The sequence below is a fragment of the Anabrus simplex genome, chromosome 4 (assembly GCF_040414725.1).
Source record: "Anabrus simplex isolate iqAnaSimp1 chromosome 4, ASM4041472v1, whole genome shotgun sequence".
NCBI classification, from domain to species: Eukaryota; Metazoa; Arthropoda; class Insecta; order Orthoptera; family Tettigoniidae; genus Anabrus; species Anabrus simplex.
Window position 1 is genome coordinate 35,001,896 of NC_090268.1, and position 21,917 is coordinate 35,023,812.

Consider the following 21,917-nt stretch of genomic DNA (forward strand, 5'->3'; position numbering starts at 1 on the left):
TGGGAGGCCGTGATCATTTTTAAAACTACTTTAATGCATTAGATTGCGTCCCGTGGGAGGATGAAACCATTAATCGAGGTACCCTCAACATTCCTTTTTATTATTTTTTTACTATTTGCTTTACGTCGCACCGACACAGGTAGGTCTTATGGCGACGATGGGATAGGAAAGGCCTAGGACCGTGGCCTTAATTAAGGTACAGACCCAGCATTTTTCTGGTGTGAAAATGGGGAAACCACGGAAAACCATCTTCAGAGCTGCCGACAGTGGGTTTCGAACTCACTATCTCCCGAATGAAAATTCACACCTACGCAACCCTAACCGCACAGCACAAATATGACAGTTTGAAACCTAGGGAATGCCACTTACGAAATCGTTCACTGAAAATATAATAAACACTGAAAGATGCATCCTATGTGAGATGTGATGTCAATTATCGTACTGATATACTGTATGTGGACTCCAACATAACATGATTTGGTGATGAAGTCAACAAAAAATATGAATTAAATTTTATATAGACTACAGAAACCTGCCACAAAATTGAATATTATAATAAGTTTGGTTTTCCATAGCCTTGCTTATATCCTCCCAGGCATTATTTTTTACGTTGTTGCAGTAATGCTCGTGGGTCTTGTAGTAGAGGAAATTATATTTTTGAGCAAAACTAATAAGTTTTTCCGTGTCTAGTATCAATAAGTTAAATAAACGATCACAAAACAAAATTTTCCCGACCGTATCCAAGAAACAGCTGACTCTCCAGCTGAAGCTGATACACATTTGCCGCCAAATGATCGTCCTAAAGATCTCGACTCGACCCGACCGTCTACGAAGTTGCACGAATCTTGATAATTCTGTTCGATTCCGCTCCGCTAGTCGAAAAATATTCTTGGCAGAGAATCCTGTTCCGTTCGGTTCGATTCGATTCGACTCGTGGCGATCGCTATCTCTATCTCCCATTTAAACACATGTTAAAAACAAATTCTGTTCGGTTCGATTCGATTCCATTCCACTAGGTGGGAGCGGGCCTTAACAGCGATTGTAGCAGGTCCTCTAGAAACCATTTGCACTTACATACTACGAGATGCGTTACAACGTGTCCAGCGTTACTAAATTTTGTAAATGTAGGATACATGTGGCCTAAGAAACGGTGTCTTACTGTATGACAGTATCTAAAGTCCGATGGAAATTAGCAAATAAAAAAGCACCTTAACGCAGGATCGAACCCTCGACCTCCTGCATGCTAACCCAAAATCTATCGACTACACCAACTGTACAGCATGCCTGTTACGTGCTGACAGAGGTAGTTACCCTACATGTGTTTACAGTGTTGCCAGATTGCCACTCTTCAACGTCCTTTTTCTGCCAGATATACTCGCAGGACGAACTTTTGTGAGAGACATTTTTTTATTGCTGGCATGTGAGAAGTCGCGCTGCGACGCCCGAGTGCGCGAATTTCGCTTCACACTGTATAAGTTAATGCAGAATTTAATCTCTGAGGAATATGAAGTAGCATTCTTTTGGAGTAAGTTTCAGAAGTGTGTATTGATTCAACTTACAAGGCAAAGTGTAATTGACACAAGGGAGTGCTGCTCTTATTGTGAAAAACCTCCAGACCGAGCTCGATAGCTGCAGTCGCTTAATTGCGGCCAGTATCCAGTATTCGGGAGATAGTAGGTTCGAACCCCACTGTCGGCAGCCCTGAAAATGGTTTTCCGTGGTTTCCCATTTTCACACCAGGCAAATGCTGGGGCTGTACCTTAATTAAGGCCACGGCCGTTTCCTTCCCACTCCTAGCCCTTTCCTGTCCCATTGTCGCCATAAGACCTATCTGTGTCGGCGCGACGTAAAGCAAATATCAAAAAACCTCCAGATGAACTTCTGCCTATCTTTGCCCTATTTTGCAAATATTTTGATCAAAAACTACACAAAACATGTTAATGATGCTGATGCTATTGGTTCTGGCAAGAAAACTGATGACCCTGGAGTGATTATGTTGTACGTTGATTCCCAATGTTAAAATTGTATTTTGATGGACATAGGATTGTATTGCTTTTCTAGTTGTAGCATTATGCTTGTTTAATCTCATATATAGATTGACGTATTTATTTTAATTTTCACCTTGTTTTATATGTATCCAATGAAAACTGCACTTCCATCAACGTTTTATTTAAGAAAACATAATTGAAGGTTAACTTCCCATATGTTACAAGTAAGGCTCCAAGGAGTAGCAGTACAGTGTTGCCAAGTTTCAGTGTTACGGCCTTAGTGTAGTCTGGCCATACATTGAGGCAAACGCAATACAGGAAAGAACTGGTATGAAAGTTGGTTGGTGATATCATTAACCAGGAATTGAACCCAGGCCCTCCGGGTGAGAGGCAGGCAAGTTACCACATATATGCATAAGTTTTTGCCAGTTTTTGTGGTAAAGAAAACGTGTAATTTCCAAGCTAAATTCATTTTTTTGTTTATTCAAAATATTGGCCATCAGCTTCTACACACTTTGCCCAACTTTCCGGTAAGTTATGAATACCATGCCAGAAAAACTACTTGTCTTTTGCAGCATATAATTTGTCGAGCCATTTTCCAACTTCCTCGAAATTGCTGAAGTGCTCCTCTGCAAGTGCATGCCCCATTGATGCGAAGAGGTAATAGTCAGATGGCGCCAGGTCGGGGCAGTACAGCGGGTGCAGAAAGATGTCCCAAGCAAGCCTTATCAAGGCGTACTTCACTGCTTTTGCTGTGTGAGATGGCGCATTGTCGTGTAACAAAATCACTTTGCCATGTCTTCGGGCCCATTCCATTCATCTTTCGATCAATGCGTGATTTAAATTAATCATTTGTTGGTGATAGCATTGTGCATTAACGGTTTTGCCGGGCTTCAAGAGATCAAAATACAGAATACTGCTCTGGTCCCACCAGACACAGAGCATTGTCTTCTAGCCGAAGCGATTAGGCCTTGGTTTTGAAGGACCGGAATCGCCAGGTGACAGCCACGATTTTCTCCGCTTCAGGTTTTCAATAAATCCATTTTACGTCACCCATCACAATTCGGTACAGAAATTATTTTCTTTCATGGCGTTGAAGCAGCATTTCACAAATGACTTTATGATTTTCCATTTGCCGTTCATTCAAATCGTGAGAGACCCATTTACTTTTTCTTTTGCTACTTGTTGTACGTCGCACCAACACAGATAGGTCTGATGTAGATGTTGATTCCCATAGGGAACCTAAAATATTTGTCCTGAATGAGTAAATTTATAATACCAATATAATGGTCCGTTATTGGACATTATAAATTTTCCAGCTAACTCATTCTTGGTTGCCTGCGTTTCGCCCTCGTGTGCTAAGTTAGGCTCGTCAGTTGGGACTTAGCACACCACCCAAGACGCAAGGCTATGAGAGCTATGTCTCATTTTTGGAAATGAGACATAGCTCTCATAGTGCATTGGCACTGCTGGTGGCTTCAAATAGCCTATGCAGTGGCCTCCACGGTATGCACTAGCCTTGCGTCTTGGGTGGTGTGCTAAGTCCCAACTGACGAGCCTAACTTAGCACATGAGGGCGAAACGTAGGCAAACCAAGAATGAGTTAGCTGGAAAATTTATAATGTCCAATAACGGACCATTATATTGGTATTATAAATTTACTCATTCAGGACAAATATTTTAGGTTCCCTATGGGAATCAACATCTACATCATTTGATGGCCAGGCAGGCATCTATTTTTGGAAATGAGACATAGCTCTCATAGTGCATTGGCACTGCTGGTGGCTTCAAATAGCCTATGCAGTGGCCTCCACGGTATGCACTAGCCTTGCGTCTTGGGTGGTGTGCTAAGTCCCAACTGACGAGCCTAACTTAGCACACGAGGGCGAAATGCAGGCAAACCAAGAATGAGTTAGCTGGAAAATTTATAATGTCCAATAACGGACCATTATATTGGTATTACAGATAGGTCTTACGGCGACGATGGGACAGGAAAGGGCTAGGAGTGGGAAGGAAGCGGCCGTGGCCTTAATTAAGGTACACCCCAGCATTTGCCTGGTGTGAAAATGGGAAACCACGGAAAACCATTTTCAGGGCTGCCGACAGTGGGGTTTAAACCTACTATCTCCCGAATACTGGATACTTGCCGCACTTAAGCGACTGCAGCTATCGAGCTCGGTAGTGACCCATTTACTGAGTTTACTGACCTTCCCCATCACTCGTAAAATGTATGCTGATTGTTTCTTGTGACACACTTAATGCTTGTGCCAATTGCTGTTGAGTCTGAGTTGGGTCATCATCCAGTAATACCTGCAATTGCTTGTCTTCGCACTTTTGCGGTCTACCAGAGCGTGCACTGTCTCTGACAAGGAAATCACCACATTTTAAATTGTCAAAACCATGTCGACATGTACTAATCGATGGAGTGTGTTCACCATATGTTTCAACCAGCAAACGATGACCTTCCACAGCCTTTTTCTTTTGATTAAGAAAAGAAATGCATGCCGCAAATGCTCTTTTTCAGGCACAAACGTCGATATGATCTCTGAACAATACAACACAGACGTTAGTGTTTGGCAGACTCAAGTTGTGTGTGTTGGTAGGTTAATGTCATTACATGTAACTAATCTCATGATTACACCCAGATGAAGATGCTTCGATGGTCCATGGGGCTGACCCGATGTGATCACATAAGGAACACGGACGTCCGGCAAAGGTTTGGTGTCGCGCCCATCATAGACAAAGTGAGGGAAGCCCGTCTCCGCTGGTACGGCCACGTCATGAGAAAACAGGACGACTCAGTTGCCAAAACAGCGCTCGACATCAACCCAGAGGGAACAAGACCACGAGGAAGACCGGCAAAGAGATGGACAGACAACATCAGGGCAAACATGTACAGTGTTGGCTTAACACCAGAAGATGTCAACGACAGATTGAAATGGAGGAGATGTAGCAAAGCAGCAGACTCTGCAACTCGGGATTAATGCTAAGAAAGAGAGAGAGAATCTCATCATTACACCCGTATTGAAATTTGCTACAATATGCTTACAATATTGTGAATTTTTATTCCATCTTTTCAATACAATTCAACTGTATTGAAAAGGTGGAATAAAAAAGTCACAACATTGTAAGCATATAAAGGTTAATGTCAGATGAACAAACTAATGTATGTGTCAAATTTATTTATTTTATTTATTTATTGTCTTGTTTTATATGGCGGGACTCAGGCTATGAAGCCTGCTATTCTGTCCGACCATACATACACCTACATGAAGAGTTAAATATACACTAAATTATCTACAGTTTAATATCTTAAGGTAGCAATTAAATGTTTTAATTAATCTAAAACATAACTATGATCTAATCCTACTATGTTATAAGAAATCATTATTATTTATTAACCAGGTTTGACAGAGTTTCTTAAAGCGGAGGTAGTTTGACACGCTCCTAATTTCAGCAGGTAGGGAATTCCAAATTCGGCTGGCGGCGACTACAAATGATCTACTGTAGCCAGTTGAGTGGTGAATGGGAATGCTTAGTACTGCGGTGGATGATGATCTGGTAGGAATACTAGAAGGTGATGCTAGGTAATGGAATTGTGTGGCAAGGTATTCAGGTGTGTTAAGGTTCAGTATACGATGTAACAGGGAAAGAGTGTGTAAATTTCGTCGCTCTCTTAAGCGTAGCCATGAAAGCCTAGCAAATGCGGGAGAAATATGGCTAAACCTTGGTATATCTGAAATAAATCGAACGCATGCGTTATGTGCCTTTTGGAGCTTGATGGAAAGTGAGGCATTCAGGTTACTGTATACTACGTCACAGTAGTCGAATATTGGCATTACCATACTTTGGATAAGCAGTTTTCTTACATTTTGGGGGAGTAAATCTCTGAGTTTTTTAAGGGAATGTAAGGAATAAAACACTTGCTGACATATACCTGTTACATGATCGTTCCAACTAAGGTTTTTATCCATTATCATCCCTAAGTTTTTAACTGTGTCTTTGAATTGTAACTGAGTGCCTCTTAATGTTACTGAGTGGGTATGGATGTCTGTAAGTCGTGCGTGGGTTTTTTGGGTAGCTAAAAGAATACACTGTGATTTTTGGGCATTGATCTTTAGTGCATGGTCATCGGTCCACCTACATATTCTTCCTAGGTCGTCGTTCATATTATTTATTGCAGTCGGTAAGTCACGAGGGTGTGCATGTGTATATATCTGTATGTCGTCTGCGTACACATGATATTGACAATGTTTAATTACTTGTGTTAGTCCTGAAATGAAGATCGAAAATAGGAGTGGTGCTAGCACTGACCCCTGTTGTATTCCAGTCTCTATAGATTGCCATGAAGAGAAATTTTCACCTGTAGATACACACTGCCGGCGATCAGAGAGATAGGAATACATCCAGGATAGTGTGCTTTGTGAGAAATTAAGAGCACGTAATTTTGCTATTAGTATGTCCGTGTCAACGCAGTCAAAGGCCTTACTAAGGTCTAGAAGAGTTAAAACAGTAATTTCTCCCTTATCCATAGCTACTCCTATGTCATTTGTAACTTTAAGCAGTGCAGTAGTTGTGCTATGATTGCTTCTAAAACCAGACTGGTATTTGTCAAGAAGCATATTGTTATTTAAATATGCGGTTATTTGTCTGTGAACTATTTTCTCCAAAATTTTGGACAGAAATGGTAAAATGCAAATGGATCGATAGTCTTTGGGTTCCACGGGATTGTTGGTCTTGGGGAGGGGGCGAACAATTGCATATTTCCAAAGGGAAGGGAATATGCCGGTTATAAGTGAGGTATTTATGATGTGGGTTAGAGTTGGTAGGATTACATCTAGAGTTTTTAACAGTAACTGTGGAACAATCTCGTCACATCCTGTCGCAGTTGTCTTTATTGATCGTGCAATTTGTCTTACTTCTGCAGGAGTTACGAGGGAAAAATATAACTGTTCTCCTCCATTGTTAGTATTGCCATTGTATAGAATTTTGTTAATCGTCTGTTCTTTTGTTGTCTCGTCAATGTTAACGGGTCTTGTAGTAAGTATTGGTTTAAATCATCCAGTGATATTTTAACGTCAGCAGTATGTATTTTATTTCCGCCTATGCCCATTTTTTTAACTGTTTTCCAGATTGTTGTCGTGTTTCGGGTTAGCAAAATGTTCTGTGAGTGTCTTATTTTAGCATTCCTTACGGCCTGTGTGGTTCTGTTACGAAGGGTCTTGTACAGGTCAAAATCGTTTGGTATTTGGCTAGTTTTAAATTTTCTGAAAGCTTTGTCTCTCTCTGTCATTAAGTCTCGTATTTCCTGCGTCATCCATGGAGCCGCAGGGCGTGTTACACGAGCAGTGCGTTTTGGCGCGTGTTTATTAAGGAGAGCTAGCAGTTGTGTGTTTAAGAACTCCACTTTATCATCTATATTGTCTAAAATATGGACATTATGCCAAGGTATGTTTGCAGCATCTTCTAATAGGGCTTCGTTATTTATACGTTTTAGATCTCTGAATGTAATTAATTTAGGTCTGTACTTGGGGCATTTAAGTGAATAAGCTAAATAAATTAAGTCGTGATTGGATAGTCCGCAAGCAGACATTTGCCCGTGGGTCAGTACTCTGTCAGGGTTATTCGTCACAATTAAGTCCAGTAATGTATGTGACGTGGCTGTGTGATGTGTTGGTTTAAGTGGCAAAATCGTCATGTTACAAGATTTAAATATGTTGATTAGTTGTTTAGTCTCAGTCATTTTGTCGTTAAAGATGTCAGTATTGAGGTCTCCTAGTAATAAAACATGCTCATACCTGGGTAGGAGGTCAAGTAAGATGTCTTCAAGGTCGGTGATGTATCCAATCTTTGGTGGGCGATACACAACACTCAGTAAGCACTTTACACCTAAAGCCTCAATTTCAATGAACATGAACTCGGGCCTTGCGCAGTATTCACTAGTTGTTTTGTAAATTATTTTATATTTTAAGTCGTTCCTAATATACATAGCTACTCCGCCGCCGGCTTTACCTGTGCGATCATTTCGGATCAAGGTATAATTTTCGATGTGGACAAGAGAATCTGACAACCACGGTTTCATCCAGGTTTCTCCGTTCATGACGATGTGAGGGTTGACATTAGCAATAATGTTACAGAGTTCGTGAAAGTGAGGAATTAGACTTTGAACGTTAGCATGTACTACCTGTAAGGAATTTGGAAAGTTGTTAAAAGCATTTGTAAGCGGATTAGTACTAGGGGGCTGTGTAGGTATGGGAGCGGAGATTCCGCTCAGCTGACCACCAGTAACCTTGCCGAAAATAGAAGCATGTTCAGCACTCTCGCTTTGAGTTGCCAACCTGTACGCTATCTTGCCTAGTTATTATATGTAAATCTAATGAAGATATAATCTAAAAGTAATAGTTTGAATAGTAATTATAGTCTAGTAATTAAAAGTCTAGTGTCTAAGTTAGTTAAAACTGTAAAATGTGTAGTGTCATGTTAGTTTCAGTCTGTCGGTTTATTTGATCCTGTCCAGTTCCGCTCGGCTCGACACACGATATTTCACACCATTGTGTTTCACAATAATCGTACCGTCTATTGTCCAACAATTGGACACAGAAAATCTAGTGATCGCTTCTTGCAACAGTTTCATCCTGATTGACGTGAGGTCTTCTCTAATTGTTTTGCCCGTTCCTTTCAGTTTCTTTTTAGATTTGAATAGTTCGTTCCGTTTGCGGTACGACACGAACTTCACTATTATCGGACGCGGCTTATCTGTACTTATCTTGCCTACCCTGTGAGTTCTGTCTATGTCCTCGTGCGTTAAATGTACTCCAATACTGTCAGCTAGCTCAATGACAATTTTGTCCGTGTCCTCACCACTCGATTCCCGCACCCCGAACACACGCAGTGATTGCCGCCGTTGATATTGTTCGAGAGCATCGGTTTTAGTTTCGAGCTGCTCCCTGAGGTCTGATATTGTCTTGTCTCTGGCTTCGAGCGCTTCCCTCATCTCCTCGATTACTTTCGTATTAAAATCTATCGTAGCTTTAAGTTGGTCTATAACGGCCCTGGCTACCTGGTCTTGTATGATGTTTGCTAGCGTGGCGAGTGTTTCCTTGTCTCTCAGAGCTTCCTGTAGGGCGCGCTTCAGTGGGCTGTCCGTTGTTACTACCTTTCCTTTCCCTGGCATGGCTGTTTACAAGAAGGATTATGTTCTTAATTACTTGTGATACACTTTGAACTGGCTGTTCGTAGCACGGTAGTTTTACTTATCACTTAGTTGAAAGTTCCACACGTAAATGCCGATCTTACACCTTCAAATCACTGATAAACCTGGAGACTGAAACACACGCTACTAAGCACTGGTCGCCATCACTGGCATATTCATATGCTACATACTGTTCGCTGGTGCCATCTCTTAGTGAAACCGGAAAAGACTTATGCATACACCTGATAGACCGTGGAGGCAGCTGCGAACATCAATTACTGGTACGCGAGTTAGAATCTTGATACTTTATACTCAGTTTCCCATGAAAACTTTCACTTCAGCAACTTTGATCAGCCAAACTCTTCGAAAAATCTAATAACGCCAAGCCAAACAACAATCAACAACAAGTAGTTTTTAAATCCTCTAATCTAATAAAATAAAGCACATTAGATACAAAAGCGCCCAACATGATGGCAAAATCCCTTTTCTTAATCTTCCATTGTAATTTGTCCACTGGTGTACTGTTCGTAGTCAGTTTCTGGAAATCTTTTACCACGCAAATTAGGTTTACATCGACCTTTCATTGGGCTGAGTGGCTCAGACGGTTGAGGCACTGGCCTTCTGACCCCAACTTGGCAGGTTCGATCCTGGCTCAGTCCGGTGGTATTTGAAGGTGCTCAAATACGTCAGCCTTGTGTCGGTAGATTTACTGGCACGTAAAAGAACTCCTGTGGGGCAAAATTCCAGCACTTCGGCATCTCCGAAGACCATAAAAGTAGTTAGTGGGATGTAAAGCCAATAACATTATTATTTATTTATTATTATTTACATATTTTACGCCCACATTGGAGCACTGAAATCAATACATTTGAGTTAATTTCTTCTTCTTCTTCTCCCAGAACTTTTTCATCCTCTCCGACCTGAACAACTAGGATGAACTTGTAGCACTTCATTCATCACCAATTCATACTTCATTAATCACCTTTCCAGATCACATCTGGAATTGTAAAGCCTGATCTTGGTCAGAAATGTTTCGATCGAAAGATCAGACAATCAATAACATTATTATTATTATTATTATTATTATTATTATTATTATTATTATTATTTACATTGACTTTTAAATATTATGTTGGAATCGAGAATATGGTTTCGAATGTAAGCATCGATTCTCAAAAGTTCTCAAATGCATTATACTCAGTTTTGCCCGTCACTAGTCGCTATCAAATTCGAAAGAAAAGAAAACCATCAAAACTTCAGAAATTATCGTTATTCGTGACCTTGAGCTTGGCCGGAAAATGCACTCGCTGCATAAGTCAGTACAAGTGGGAAATGATACTACTTTTTAAATGTAATATGCACAAATGAAATGACTGCAGTTTTCATGACTTTTTAACACAAAAACGTAAAATACTCAGTCTTATGTAGGACCAAAACAGTAATACGCAATCCCAAGACCTCCCAGGGCTTTATGTATGCAAGGTGCAACATCTGTTCTGGTCTCAACAACATAACTGTATGACAGTGGCCTCCACGGTATGCACTAGCCATGCGTCTTGGTGGGTGTGCTAAGTACCAACTGATGAGCCCAACTTAGCAGACGGGGGCGAAACATGGTAACCAGGAATGAGTTAGCAGGAAAATTCATAATGTCCAATAACTGACCATTTATATTGGTATTATAAATTTACTCATTCAGGACAAATATTTCAGGTTTGCTATGCCAATCAACATCTGTCATCTGATGGCCAAGCAGGCATCAATTTTTAGTAATGAGTCGATGTCTCTCATAATGCACTGGCACTGCCGGTGGCTCCATGTAGCCTACGCAGTGGCCTCCACGGTATGCACTAGCCATGTATCTTCGTGGGTGTGCTAAGTACCAACTGATGAGCCCAACTTAGCACACGGGGGCGAAACGCTGGCAACCAGGAATGAGTTAGCCGAAAAATTTATAATGTCCAAAAACGGACCATTTATATTGGTGTTATTTATTTACTCATTCGGGACAAATATTTCAGGTCCCTATGGGAATCAACATCTATGTCATCTGATGGCTAAGCAGGCATCATTTCTGGTAATGAGTCAATGTCTCTCATAATGCATTGGCACTGCCAGTGGCTCCATGTAGCCTACGCAGTGGCCTTCACGGTATGCATTAGCCATGCGTCTTGGTGGGTGTGCAAAGTACCAACTGATGAGCCCAATTTAGCACAGGGGGGCGAAACGCTGGCAACCAGGAATGAGTTAGCAGGAGAATTTATAACGTCCAATAACGGACCATTTATATTGGTAACAATCGTATACGATAATATTAAAATACTAGATTTGTGTTAACGAGCAGTATTGATTCCTGCCTGAAAGACCAGTGACTATACAGTGCCTTGTGGAAAGTGCTGAAATCCTGTTCGGTGATACAATTGAAAAAAATTAAAAATAAAAACATCTAACCCTGGACATAATGTGGACATTTTATAAATACAAGCATTTGAGGAAATTCATTCCCAACTTCAAGTAGAGCTGTCAACATTCACTCTGCCTCCTTCCAATTGTTATGGCCACACTCTGCTTTATGATTTCCGAGGATTCTCTAAACAATACCGCCCGAATGCGATGTTAAGATGGTCCCTTTTGCAAGTTCACCATCAATCGCTTTTCCCGTACGGTACTTGCTCTAATTATCGCAATGGTGGGGCGTTAACGCCAAGATCCATAAGTATGCCATAGCTGTCCTGTTGTGAGATACAGTTTCTTTAAAAACACTTGATCGAGGATTTAGCATTGATGGGACTGAAATTTCTGGATGGTTGATCTGGGAAACCGCTTCTTCGAGGGACATATAATGAGGGATTTTTACAACGCAACTTGATTAGGATGCTCGCGGGACTACATAATTTAAACGAATAATCCAGGAAAACATAGTTTCCGGGAATGGGTAATCAAGGTTCCATTGTAATCAGTATAGGTATAGTACATAAAAAAAATATAAGTTACTCAGAAAATTTGTAATGTGATGGTTCATTACGTGAATACTGATCACATTCTTGCTAGGCAACACTGCTTTCTGTATATAACCACGGTACTGAAGTATGCAAATTTTACATAGATCTAAATTAACAATGCATTTCTCAAACATGCTTATACAGCATATTATAGCAAAGCTTCATATTGTATTTAAGCTATCACATCCCCTCTGAAGTGACACAGGTGGTAGCGATTTTTGTTTCAAGAGGAAGTACATCTAGGTAACTGTTTGGAAGTTATCACACTACTGCCATTACAAGCAGTAAGGTCTAAACTATAACAGTGTCACGATATGAAAAAAGCCTATAATCCTGCTCTGAGCACTTCATGAGCCAGGTCTAAGTGTTCCATGGCAATATGTCTGGACAGGCTCTCCATCAAAATAACAACTGTGAAACACATTTCCAATCAGACCTGGATTGAGTGCAGAGTACTTGCTCTTCTATTTGGCTACCATGCCCTATAAGACACTGAGATGCACAAGACTTATTCAGTCACTTTTAAGAATGGCAGAGAGAGGCCAAGACATGAATATAAAACACAGATATATAGGATGGAATAGTTACAGAATGTAGAGATGGATAACACAGGTTGGGAAAGCATGAACTGCATCAAACCAGTCTATGGACTGATGGCCCAAACTAAATCAATTTTCCTAACCATTTGTATTGAAAAGTGGATCCATAAATCATGCCTAACATTAAGACTATTCTACAAATGAAATTTATTCAAAGGATGAATATTATCCCTAAATAATACAACAGTAATCTGAAATGCACTCACTGATTTCTTAAATCCTCAGCACAGTGTTCACAAGGATAAAACTGTGAAAATATACTAAAAAACTGTTTCATATTCTTTTTCTGCTCTGAAGAGGGGCTTTCTGGGTAGTAAGCTGCCATTGTATGAAGAAAACTCCATGTGTGCCGACCTGAAACATACCGTCAAACAAAGCAATTAGATTCAACGCCCAGTTTCTACATAGCAAAATGTTATACAGATTATATCCGCAACTAAGCACAACAGTGAACTATGCAGATATCCAGCAAATATGAAAACTTTCGTCAATGTGGGCAAAAACGAAGTTCCTGTGGTGCATTCAAATGATTTATAGATAAGGAATTTCCGAGTCATTTTTTCTTCCCTTGACTCTACATATAGAGTGTGTGTGCTCCGTCCACAGCCAGAAGGATGGTTGGATCCCCAACAGCTCCACCATTAGCTGTCATAGATGGCCTAGGCATCACTGAAGAGGCGTACTACGGAAACGAGGAGTGAGGTAGTTTACTGTTGCTTTCCTCACTAAGCCAGAAGTTGCTATTACATAATCAGTCTGCCAAGCCCACTGAAATGCATAAAACAACCGACATTATGAGCAACATTTTTACACCATTCATAGCACGGACTCGCTGCGTAAGGAATAGCATTACTAGCACTGCTCATACCTCAGTTACTTTCATATTATCAAAGCCAAGGTTCACAGACAGATCAATGAAAGTAACAAAATTGTTCTAGCCCATACCACAAAACATAGTGCACTATAAACACTAGGTCTTGCCAGCAAAGGCATCTACATATAGTATGTTCCCAGTGATGCAAATTACAGTAACCCCTAATTATTCAGCTCATCCACTAGAATCGAGAGGTAAAATATAGTGTAAGGGTACGTGTCATCATTAGGCAGATGATCTCAATGGTTACAATTTTAAATTGAATTAGTGCCACCATTTATGTACTTCAAGAGAAAATTACATAATCTAGCACATCTAAATGAACTGACCAAGATTTAAGCTCATGGTCTGATGAAGTAATGTTAGCTTTGAATCCCTACCATTCCCATCTTAAGCATGTAACTGAATGTACTTTATGTATCACTTGAATTAATCAAGAATGGAATGGTTTCGTACTCTCAGTTTGTTTCCACTTGTCATGTTGAACCATTTACTCATTATGAATTTGTAGATATGAAGAGAGCTCATCTCAAGGGATTTCAGTAGATATAAGGCAAGGTAAAAGCCATGAGAGCAGAATGTTGGTCTGCCATATAATCCAAGGGAGATTTTTAATCAGATGATTTAAGGATCAACAGTAGAATGTAGGTGTCTCCAAAAACCATCAAAAGTAGTTAGTGGTATGTAAAAACAATAACTATCAGTAGAACTGGAAGGGCCACAATTTAACAATATGTAGAACATACACCCTTTTATTCATAACTATTACTAATACTTAGGACCATTTACTAAACCATTCAGTCATTATCCAAGGCTAACCAACAAGGTATGTTCCCTGAATATTCCTTCAAGAAATGGCAATCGATATAAGAACCAGTACTGATGCCAAGCTTAAAAACAATTTTAACAAGTTGCTCAAACATTTTCACAGGAGTCACAGTCTGGATTCTTGTGTAGGCCTAATTATGTATTTTTGCTCTGTATCTGTCTGAAAACTTAAAATGTTTATGAATTAGGTTAGTATGATCATTATATTTAATTTTAATGCTACTGTATATATTTTAAATATTTCATACCATATTAGGCCTACATCTTCTTAGTCATTTGGGCCTTCTGAGGACCATGGGGCTCATATTATCTTTTCATCCACTTGGGCCTTCTGTTTTCTGCTCTTCTAGTACTCCATTTTCTGGCTGTGAGCCAGCTTTCTTTCCTCTGTCTGCTGGTTCCTGTATTCTTCCTTCTCATAAGTGACATTGGAAATCTTTGCTGGATAGCTAACCGAAACCATGGACGGTCATGTATCGACTCATGTCGGATTCCCAGTTGTTCCAGATCCGAATTGAACGAAGCGATCAACTTGTTCCTGGATGCCTTCCCTCTACCTGCCACAGCAAAAATCCTGTTGGTACGTCTACAGAGGTTCAAGCGGGTTAGGTGCCCATAGAAGATCAAACACCTTTTTCTTGTACAAGTAATGATGTCTTTCTGATGTTCGAATTCTGTAGGTGCCTCCCTCTTCTCTTATGGGTCCCAGTATTCTCCTCAGGATCTTCCTTTCTTTCGACTTCTAGTTTCCTCAGAGGGCCTTTTTAGGTCATCACGAGACACTCAAGAGGCACAGAGATCAGGTGGTTTTACTACCACATTATAGTGCCCCAGTTTGAGGCTCTTGGAGAGGTACTTTGATGCGTAGATGCTTCAGCAACAGTGGTAAGCCATCTCAAACTTGGTGCACCTGGTGTCTATGGCTAGGTTCTCACTCTGGTTTGCAGATATCCACTGTTCTCGGTACATGACCGCCAGCACCTTTCTGATGCTGGTGTCTTCTAGTGGTATTGTGGTAGGGACTTCCATGATATTGGTCATGAATTCAGTCTTCCTGATGTTGATCTTCAAGCCAGCCCTAGCTGCTACAATATGAAGGTGGTGGGTGGCCTCCTCTATCTGTTAGTATGGTGAAATAGTCAGCAAACGCTAGGCATGAGACATTAAGATTGTCTTTCTTGTACCCTAGCTTCAAGTCCTGCTCCTGATGGTAATAGTGCTGTCCATTCCATTACGATCTTCTCCACGATGCAGTTGTGGAGCATGCAAGAGTGTCCATATCTCTGCCTGACTCCTGTGCTGAGGCGGAGAAGCTCTCAGATAGTTCACCTCTGAACTTGACTTTAGAAGTGGTGTCTTTCAAGGTGGCCTCGACTAATTTTAAGGTCTTCTCATCAAGATCAAGTTCCTGCAGGGTGAAGAAAAGGGTCTCTCCGTCCACCGAGTCATATGCTTTCTGAAAATCTACTAAGACAACTACCCAGGGATGTCTACTTCGACACTTATAGGTAATGATGGTCTTGAGATTTTGAATCTGCTCTGGGCAAGATCTATTAGCCTGGAAGCAGGCCTGATATTCACCTAATTGAGAGTGTTGCTGGCTGGTAACTCTGGCTAACAGGGCTGCAGAAAAAATCTTGTAAGTGACCTGTAATAATGAGATACCTCTGTAATTACGGAGGTCTGTCTTGCTTCCCTTCTTGCAGAGTGTGTGTATCACAGCTGAAATCAATCCTTCCGATAAGGTCTCTGTTGTCCATATATCTTTTCAGATCTAGTGGATGCTCTCAGGGACTGTTCGTCTGTGTATTTCCACATCTCTGCCACTATACTGACCCCGTCAAATCTGGTTAATTTAAAGCACAAATCTACAAGCTAGTCTCAAGTATTTTATTAGAAAACAAGGGTGAGATTCTGTCATCAGCGAGCTGTTTCGGTGTGTATAAACTGGATTGACAAGTTCGCAGCAAGAGCAAAGTATTGATCGCCAGACACGTCGATCAAAGCAGAGGGAAGGTCATGTGGCCAACAGGTTTCTCGAGGAATGCTCCGCGCATGTGCGGAAGAGCGATTACCTCTACATAGTTCCAGAATAGTCTCAGCCACTTACAAACCAGTAACCTTCCTCAAAAGCGGCACACCCCCGAGCTGAAACTGTAAGACTTCGAGCACACATTTTCTTATTCCCTTATAACTTCGTCGTTCAGACAGCTGATTTCAACCTGGACTACGTCTTATTTAGCGAGGCTAAATTCTTACAGACAGCAGCCTACGTTGCTATCTTAACTTGCAATAGCTGAACATTACCGTGTGGTGTATTTCAAGCTTCAAATATAAGTTAAGTGTAATATTCAATGCTTCACTACAGTTTTGAATGGGTTGTGCACTCTTTAATACTGATTGTGTTAGTTACAGCTAAAATTCAACCTGCAAGAGGAGAAGATTCAATTCATCGGCTATCGCTGTCAACCTCAAGATGTATCCAGCTATATCAAGAGGAACATCACTTTCATCGTGGGATGTCAACTCCTGTGCCATCATGAATTGCTAAACATGTAAGGCGATTCTAGCATTGGGAAGGTGCACGTGATGGAGCCGCTGGAACGGTGAAGACGTCGACCAGGAATCGAACCTCATCATAAAATTTGAGTGCTATTTTATTGTAATACCTCTATCAATCTGTGTAGAAACTAGATGATCTTTCTTCTCTAGCAAGTAGTTCTATTAAAATTTGCAGTATTTAGATATATTTTCAAACTTCCATTCTTGATGGTGGCAAGTTACATTAGTTACATGTGTGAACGATATTTTGTACTCTGAGTAGTTGAATGTAGTTGATCTTCTGAATGATTTTTCAGTTGCAGATCTATACTTAAAAATAATTGACCTCCCGTTTAATATTTGATTTAGACTAGGATTTGATATTTTGAGGTACTGTGATTCCAGTGATTAGAGTTAACCGAGTTTCATCTGTGCATCGTCCAATAATTCTTTAGAATTGTGTCATCTGTTTTCAAGTTAATTTTGAGATTGCTGATAGATGTATTAATAATAATAATAAATAATAAGTTTAAATTACAAGATCAGGTTAAACATTGATTTAACAGTCGTAAGCCATAAATAGTGATGGATTATTCTTCAATAAATTATTTAATGTGCTCTATAATTTGGAGCACATTTTGGGCACATTTTTAATGTGTAAGAATAAAAATAATTAAGCGAGGCTCACCGACCACGTGCTAGTGATTTGAGATGACTGACCTGATGGTAATTATTGTTTTCTATCAGATCTTCAAATAATACTCTAAAATTAGGACTGATGATGATGGTGATGATGCTTGTTGTTTAAAGAGACTTAACATCGAGGTCATCAGCCCCTAATGGTACGAAATGAGACGAAATGGAATGACAAATTAAAAGTCCAAAATCCTCCACTGACGAGAATTCAAAACGTGAGAACAATGAATGAATGGATGGATATGAATTTTAAACAATCAGTGGATGCAACCCGCAATGCCTTACATTCACTGAAACTGACGTATTACTGACCAAGGGACTGCTGCTATTAGCATAACACTGAATCGATGATGCTTGCAGCCTAAAGGGGGTCCAAAATCCAAGTTATTGGTCCCTCATAACGGTACTTACCGCTAGGAAAGTAAAACCATGGTATTTGTCATGTTGAAAGTAGCAGAGACTCGCGGTATTCCACACATTATGGTACTACTCACAGGTTATGATATTCGACATATACTACAGACCTATGGTGTTTCTCACATTGTGATGCCATTTACAGGCAAAGCAAACCTATGGTGTTCATCACATAACATTACTAACCACAGGGACCTGCACTATCCTGTGGTGTTCCTCATATAGTGGGTACTAATCATAGGCAATGCAGAACCATGGTAGCTATCATCCAATGGTCTTCTTCATACGGTGGTACTAATCACAGGTACTGCAAAAGCCGACCGGACGGTGCTCCTGTGTGCTACTAATTACAAACCTATTTGGCACCTAATATAGTGTTACTACGCACAAGTAAAAGCGACCCATGGTGTTCCCTGCGTGGTGGTATTAATCACAAGTAGTTTCATGGTTCTAATACAATCATCCCTTGGTCGCCCCTTAAGACAGCCAGGGGATACCGTGGGTTTATTCTTTGTCTGCGTCCCCCACCCAAAGGGGGTTGTGTGTTTGGTCCGCGAGAGGTATTTTATTTCCCTCAAGTCCGCCGGCAAGCCGGTTAGGACCCCCCCATCCGCCACCTGGGACACGTCACGTGGGAGTATCACCTCTCCCCCTGCTACGCCAGCGTAGTAGGTATGTAAATTAGAACGAATCGGCGTCGTACGTGAATAATTCACTCTGTAAAAGTGATACTCTAATTCAATCACATACCACATGCTAAATCAAGTGTGTTTAATTAACCTCTGGTCATCCATGCGATTTCACTGACCTGACCATGTGTAAAAATCATGCAATGATAAAAATATGCCCAGGATTTGACTGTAAATAATGTACATAAATTTTCGTGTAACCATGGTGTGAATGATTTGTGTGAATGTGGTAGTTCGCAATATTTTCTAACGTCAATTGTGAATGTGTTTTAATCTGGTCATGTGTTCTTCACAGTGATCCAGATTATTTCAGCGTTGCCTTTTGTCGATTTGTTGGTTCTGTATTTAATGAAATATTATTGAAGTTATAGTAACGTAATGACAAGATTTTGGTTTTCTTTTCTTTTTGAATTTAATTCAGATGAATAAAATCATTAAGTTTAAAGGCAAAGGCAAGGATTTAAAATAATGAACGATTTATTTATTTATTTATTCATTCACAAAGCACAAGATACAGCTACACTGAGCAAATTTCACTTGCACTGTCAACAGACTGTTTAACAAACTTAAACTTTCATAATAAAATATAACAAACATAACAAAATATAACAAGATCAGGTACACAGCCTACTAATAACTGTCCAATTAAAATTGAAATAATTGATAAGGAGATTCCACCTATTCAATACCAAAAAATAAGAAATGTAGTGAATTACATTCTCATTTAATAATAATTAGAAATGGTACCGATTTCGACCCTAGTCCAGGTCATCATCAGCCGATTAAGAAATGGAAAACAATGCATAGGATCAGTAGAAGAGGCAATATGAAAAGGAAATGAACAGGGGTAGACACTGCAAAACTTAGAAGAAGTAAAATACAAGTCATTTAAAAGAAAGATAGTGCGCAATTCTCTTAGCGGCAGCAAGGTACACGCAGCGCTAGGCAAAGTTCCACAATGATTACGAATAGCGGAGAACTGTTCAAAGCCAGTTATTTAAACACTGTTAGGCATAAAGTCACATCACAGACGAACACATACAAAGGTCCATATTCATGTAGGAGTTGAAGACGAGCAGATTTATTGAAGCAACTTGCCAGCTCCCGATGATCAGCGCGACACATTCAATATCAGGCACTGTGGTTTCAAACGCCAAAGTAAAATGGAGAATAGCTTGACGACCCAGTTATTTTCCTTGATTGCGGGAGAGTAAGTATATAGATAAATATAATACAATTCAATATAATTGAGTAAGTAAATGTGCTTCTATAGAATTCTTAGAACAGTTGACGGGAAAAAAACACTGTTTACTCTCCCGCAACCAAGTAAAATAACTGGATCGTCAAGCTATTCTCCATTTTACTTTGGCGTTTGAAACCACAGTGCCTGATATTGAATGTGTCGCGCTAATCATCGGGAGCTGGCAAGTTGCTTCAATAAATCTGCTCGTCTTCAACTCCTACACGAATATGGACCTTTGTATGTGTTCGTCTGTGATGTGACTTTATGCCTAACAGTGTTTAAATAACTGGCTTTGAACAGTTCTCCGCTATTCGTAATCATTGTGGAACTTTGCCTAGCGCTGCGTGTACCTTGCTGCCACTAAGAGAATTGCGCACTATCTTTCTTTTGAATGACTTGTATTTTACTTCTAAGTTTTACAGTGTCTACCCCTGTTCATTTCCTTTTCATATTGCCTCTTCTACTGATCCTATGCATTGTTTTCCATTTCTTAATCGGCTGATGATGACCTGGACTAGGGTCGAAACCGGTACCATTTCTAATTATTATTAAATGAGAATGTAATTCACTACATTTCTTATTTTTTGGTATTGAATAGGTGGAATCTCCTTATCAATTATTTCAATTTTAATTGTTATATTCTTCAATTCGGAACAATGAAATTTTTAACTTTAAATAACTGTCCAAATCGAAAACCATGAGAATGTCCATGTTCATAGCCAAGTCGTCTGTGATTAGATAATAATTGGGGGAGATCTAAACTTGCCTGAAATTGAATGGAATGGCGCTGCAAGTGAAGCCCATGAACAGAAACTGTCAAATAAGTTAATTTGGGAGGGAGGATATACACAAGTAGTACAAGAACCGACACATCTCAATAACTTACTAGATGTATTCTTGGTTAAACCATGGGAAATTGTTGATAAAACTGAGGTAATTGAAGGAATAGGTGACCATAAGGCTGTAATAATGGATGTAGGACTGGTACCAAAAAGGCTTAATAAGAGGGACACACAAGACAAGAAATTTTACAGAAAAACTGAAGTTTATGAATTTGGGACTTACCTTAAATCACAATTCAGTTGTTGGATAAGTGAAGGGAGTAATGTGGATACACTTTGGGCCAAATTTAAAGGAATCATTTGGGAAGGAGAGAAGAGATTTGTACCTGTTAAGAAATAAGAAAATTAAAAAGAAAATGTAGAATAGTAAACAGGAAAATCAAAGAGGGTAGGGAGAGTAGAGAAACTAGAAAACAGCTAATGAAGGAACTGAATAGAGTGAAAAAGGAAGCAAAGGAGAAATATATGAATGGCAAATCTCAAGAGGGTAATGACCACAAAGGGAAAAGCTGTATTCATATATCAGGAATCAAAAAGGAAAAGAAATCCAAATTCCTACAATGGTGGGAGAAGGGGGTGAACACTATTTAACAGATACTGAGAAAGCAAACCTATTTAGTAGGGATTTCAGAGATTCAGTAGAAGATTGTCAGGAGTTGGAAACCGAAACGGAAGATAGAGAGGGAGAGACACATAGGGAAACAAGAAGCTTCTCATTCACAAATGAAGATATTTTCAGAGAAATCCAACTGCTTCAGCAAGGAAAAGCAGCAGGAAGTGATCAAATTACTGGGGAGGTATTAAAGACAATGGGGTGGTACATAGTGCCTTATTTAAAATTTCTCTTTGACTATGTCATAAATAATAGTGTAATACCAAAGGAATGGAAGGAATCTATAATAATACCAATTTATAAAGGAAAGGGTGATAAAAGGAAACCAGAGAACTACAGACCAATCAGCCTGACCAGTACAGTTTGTAAAATACTGGAGAGTTTAATATCAAAGTA

General features: G+C 39.9%; 1 protein-coding gene across 2 annotated transcripts in view; it reads right to left on the bottom strand.

Moving 5' to 3' along the window:
• The window catches only part of Alr (Evr1_Alr domain-containing protein Alr), a 156,501-nt gene that overhangs the window by 93,654 nt on the left and 40,930 nt on the right, over window positions 1-21,917 (bottom strand). For both annotated transcript variants that reach the window (XR_010859771.2, XM_067145038.2), the window contains exon 3: window positions 12,988-13,135. Coding sequence is in view for 1 of the 2 variants with exons in the window: in XM_067145038.2 (XP_067001139.1) it covers window positions 12,988-13,135 (148 nt within the window). In the remaining variant the exon portion in view is untranslated. The remainder of the gene's footprint in view (window positions 1-12,987; window positions 13,136-21,917) is intronic.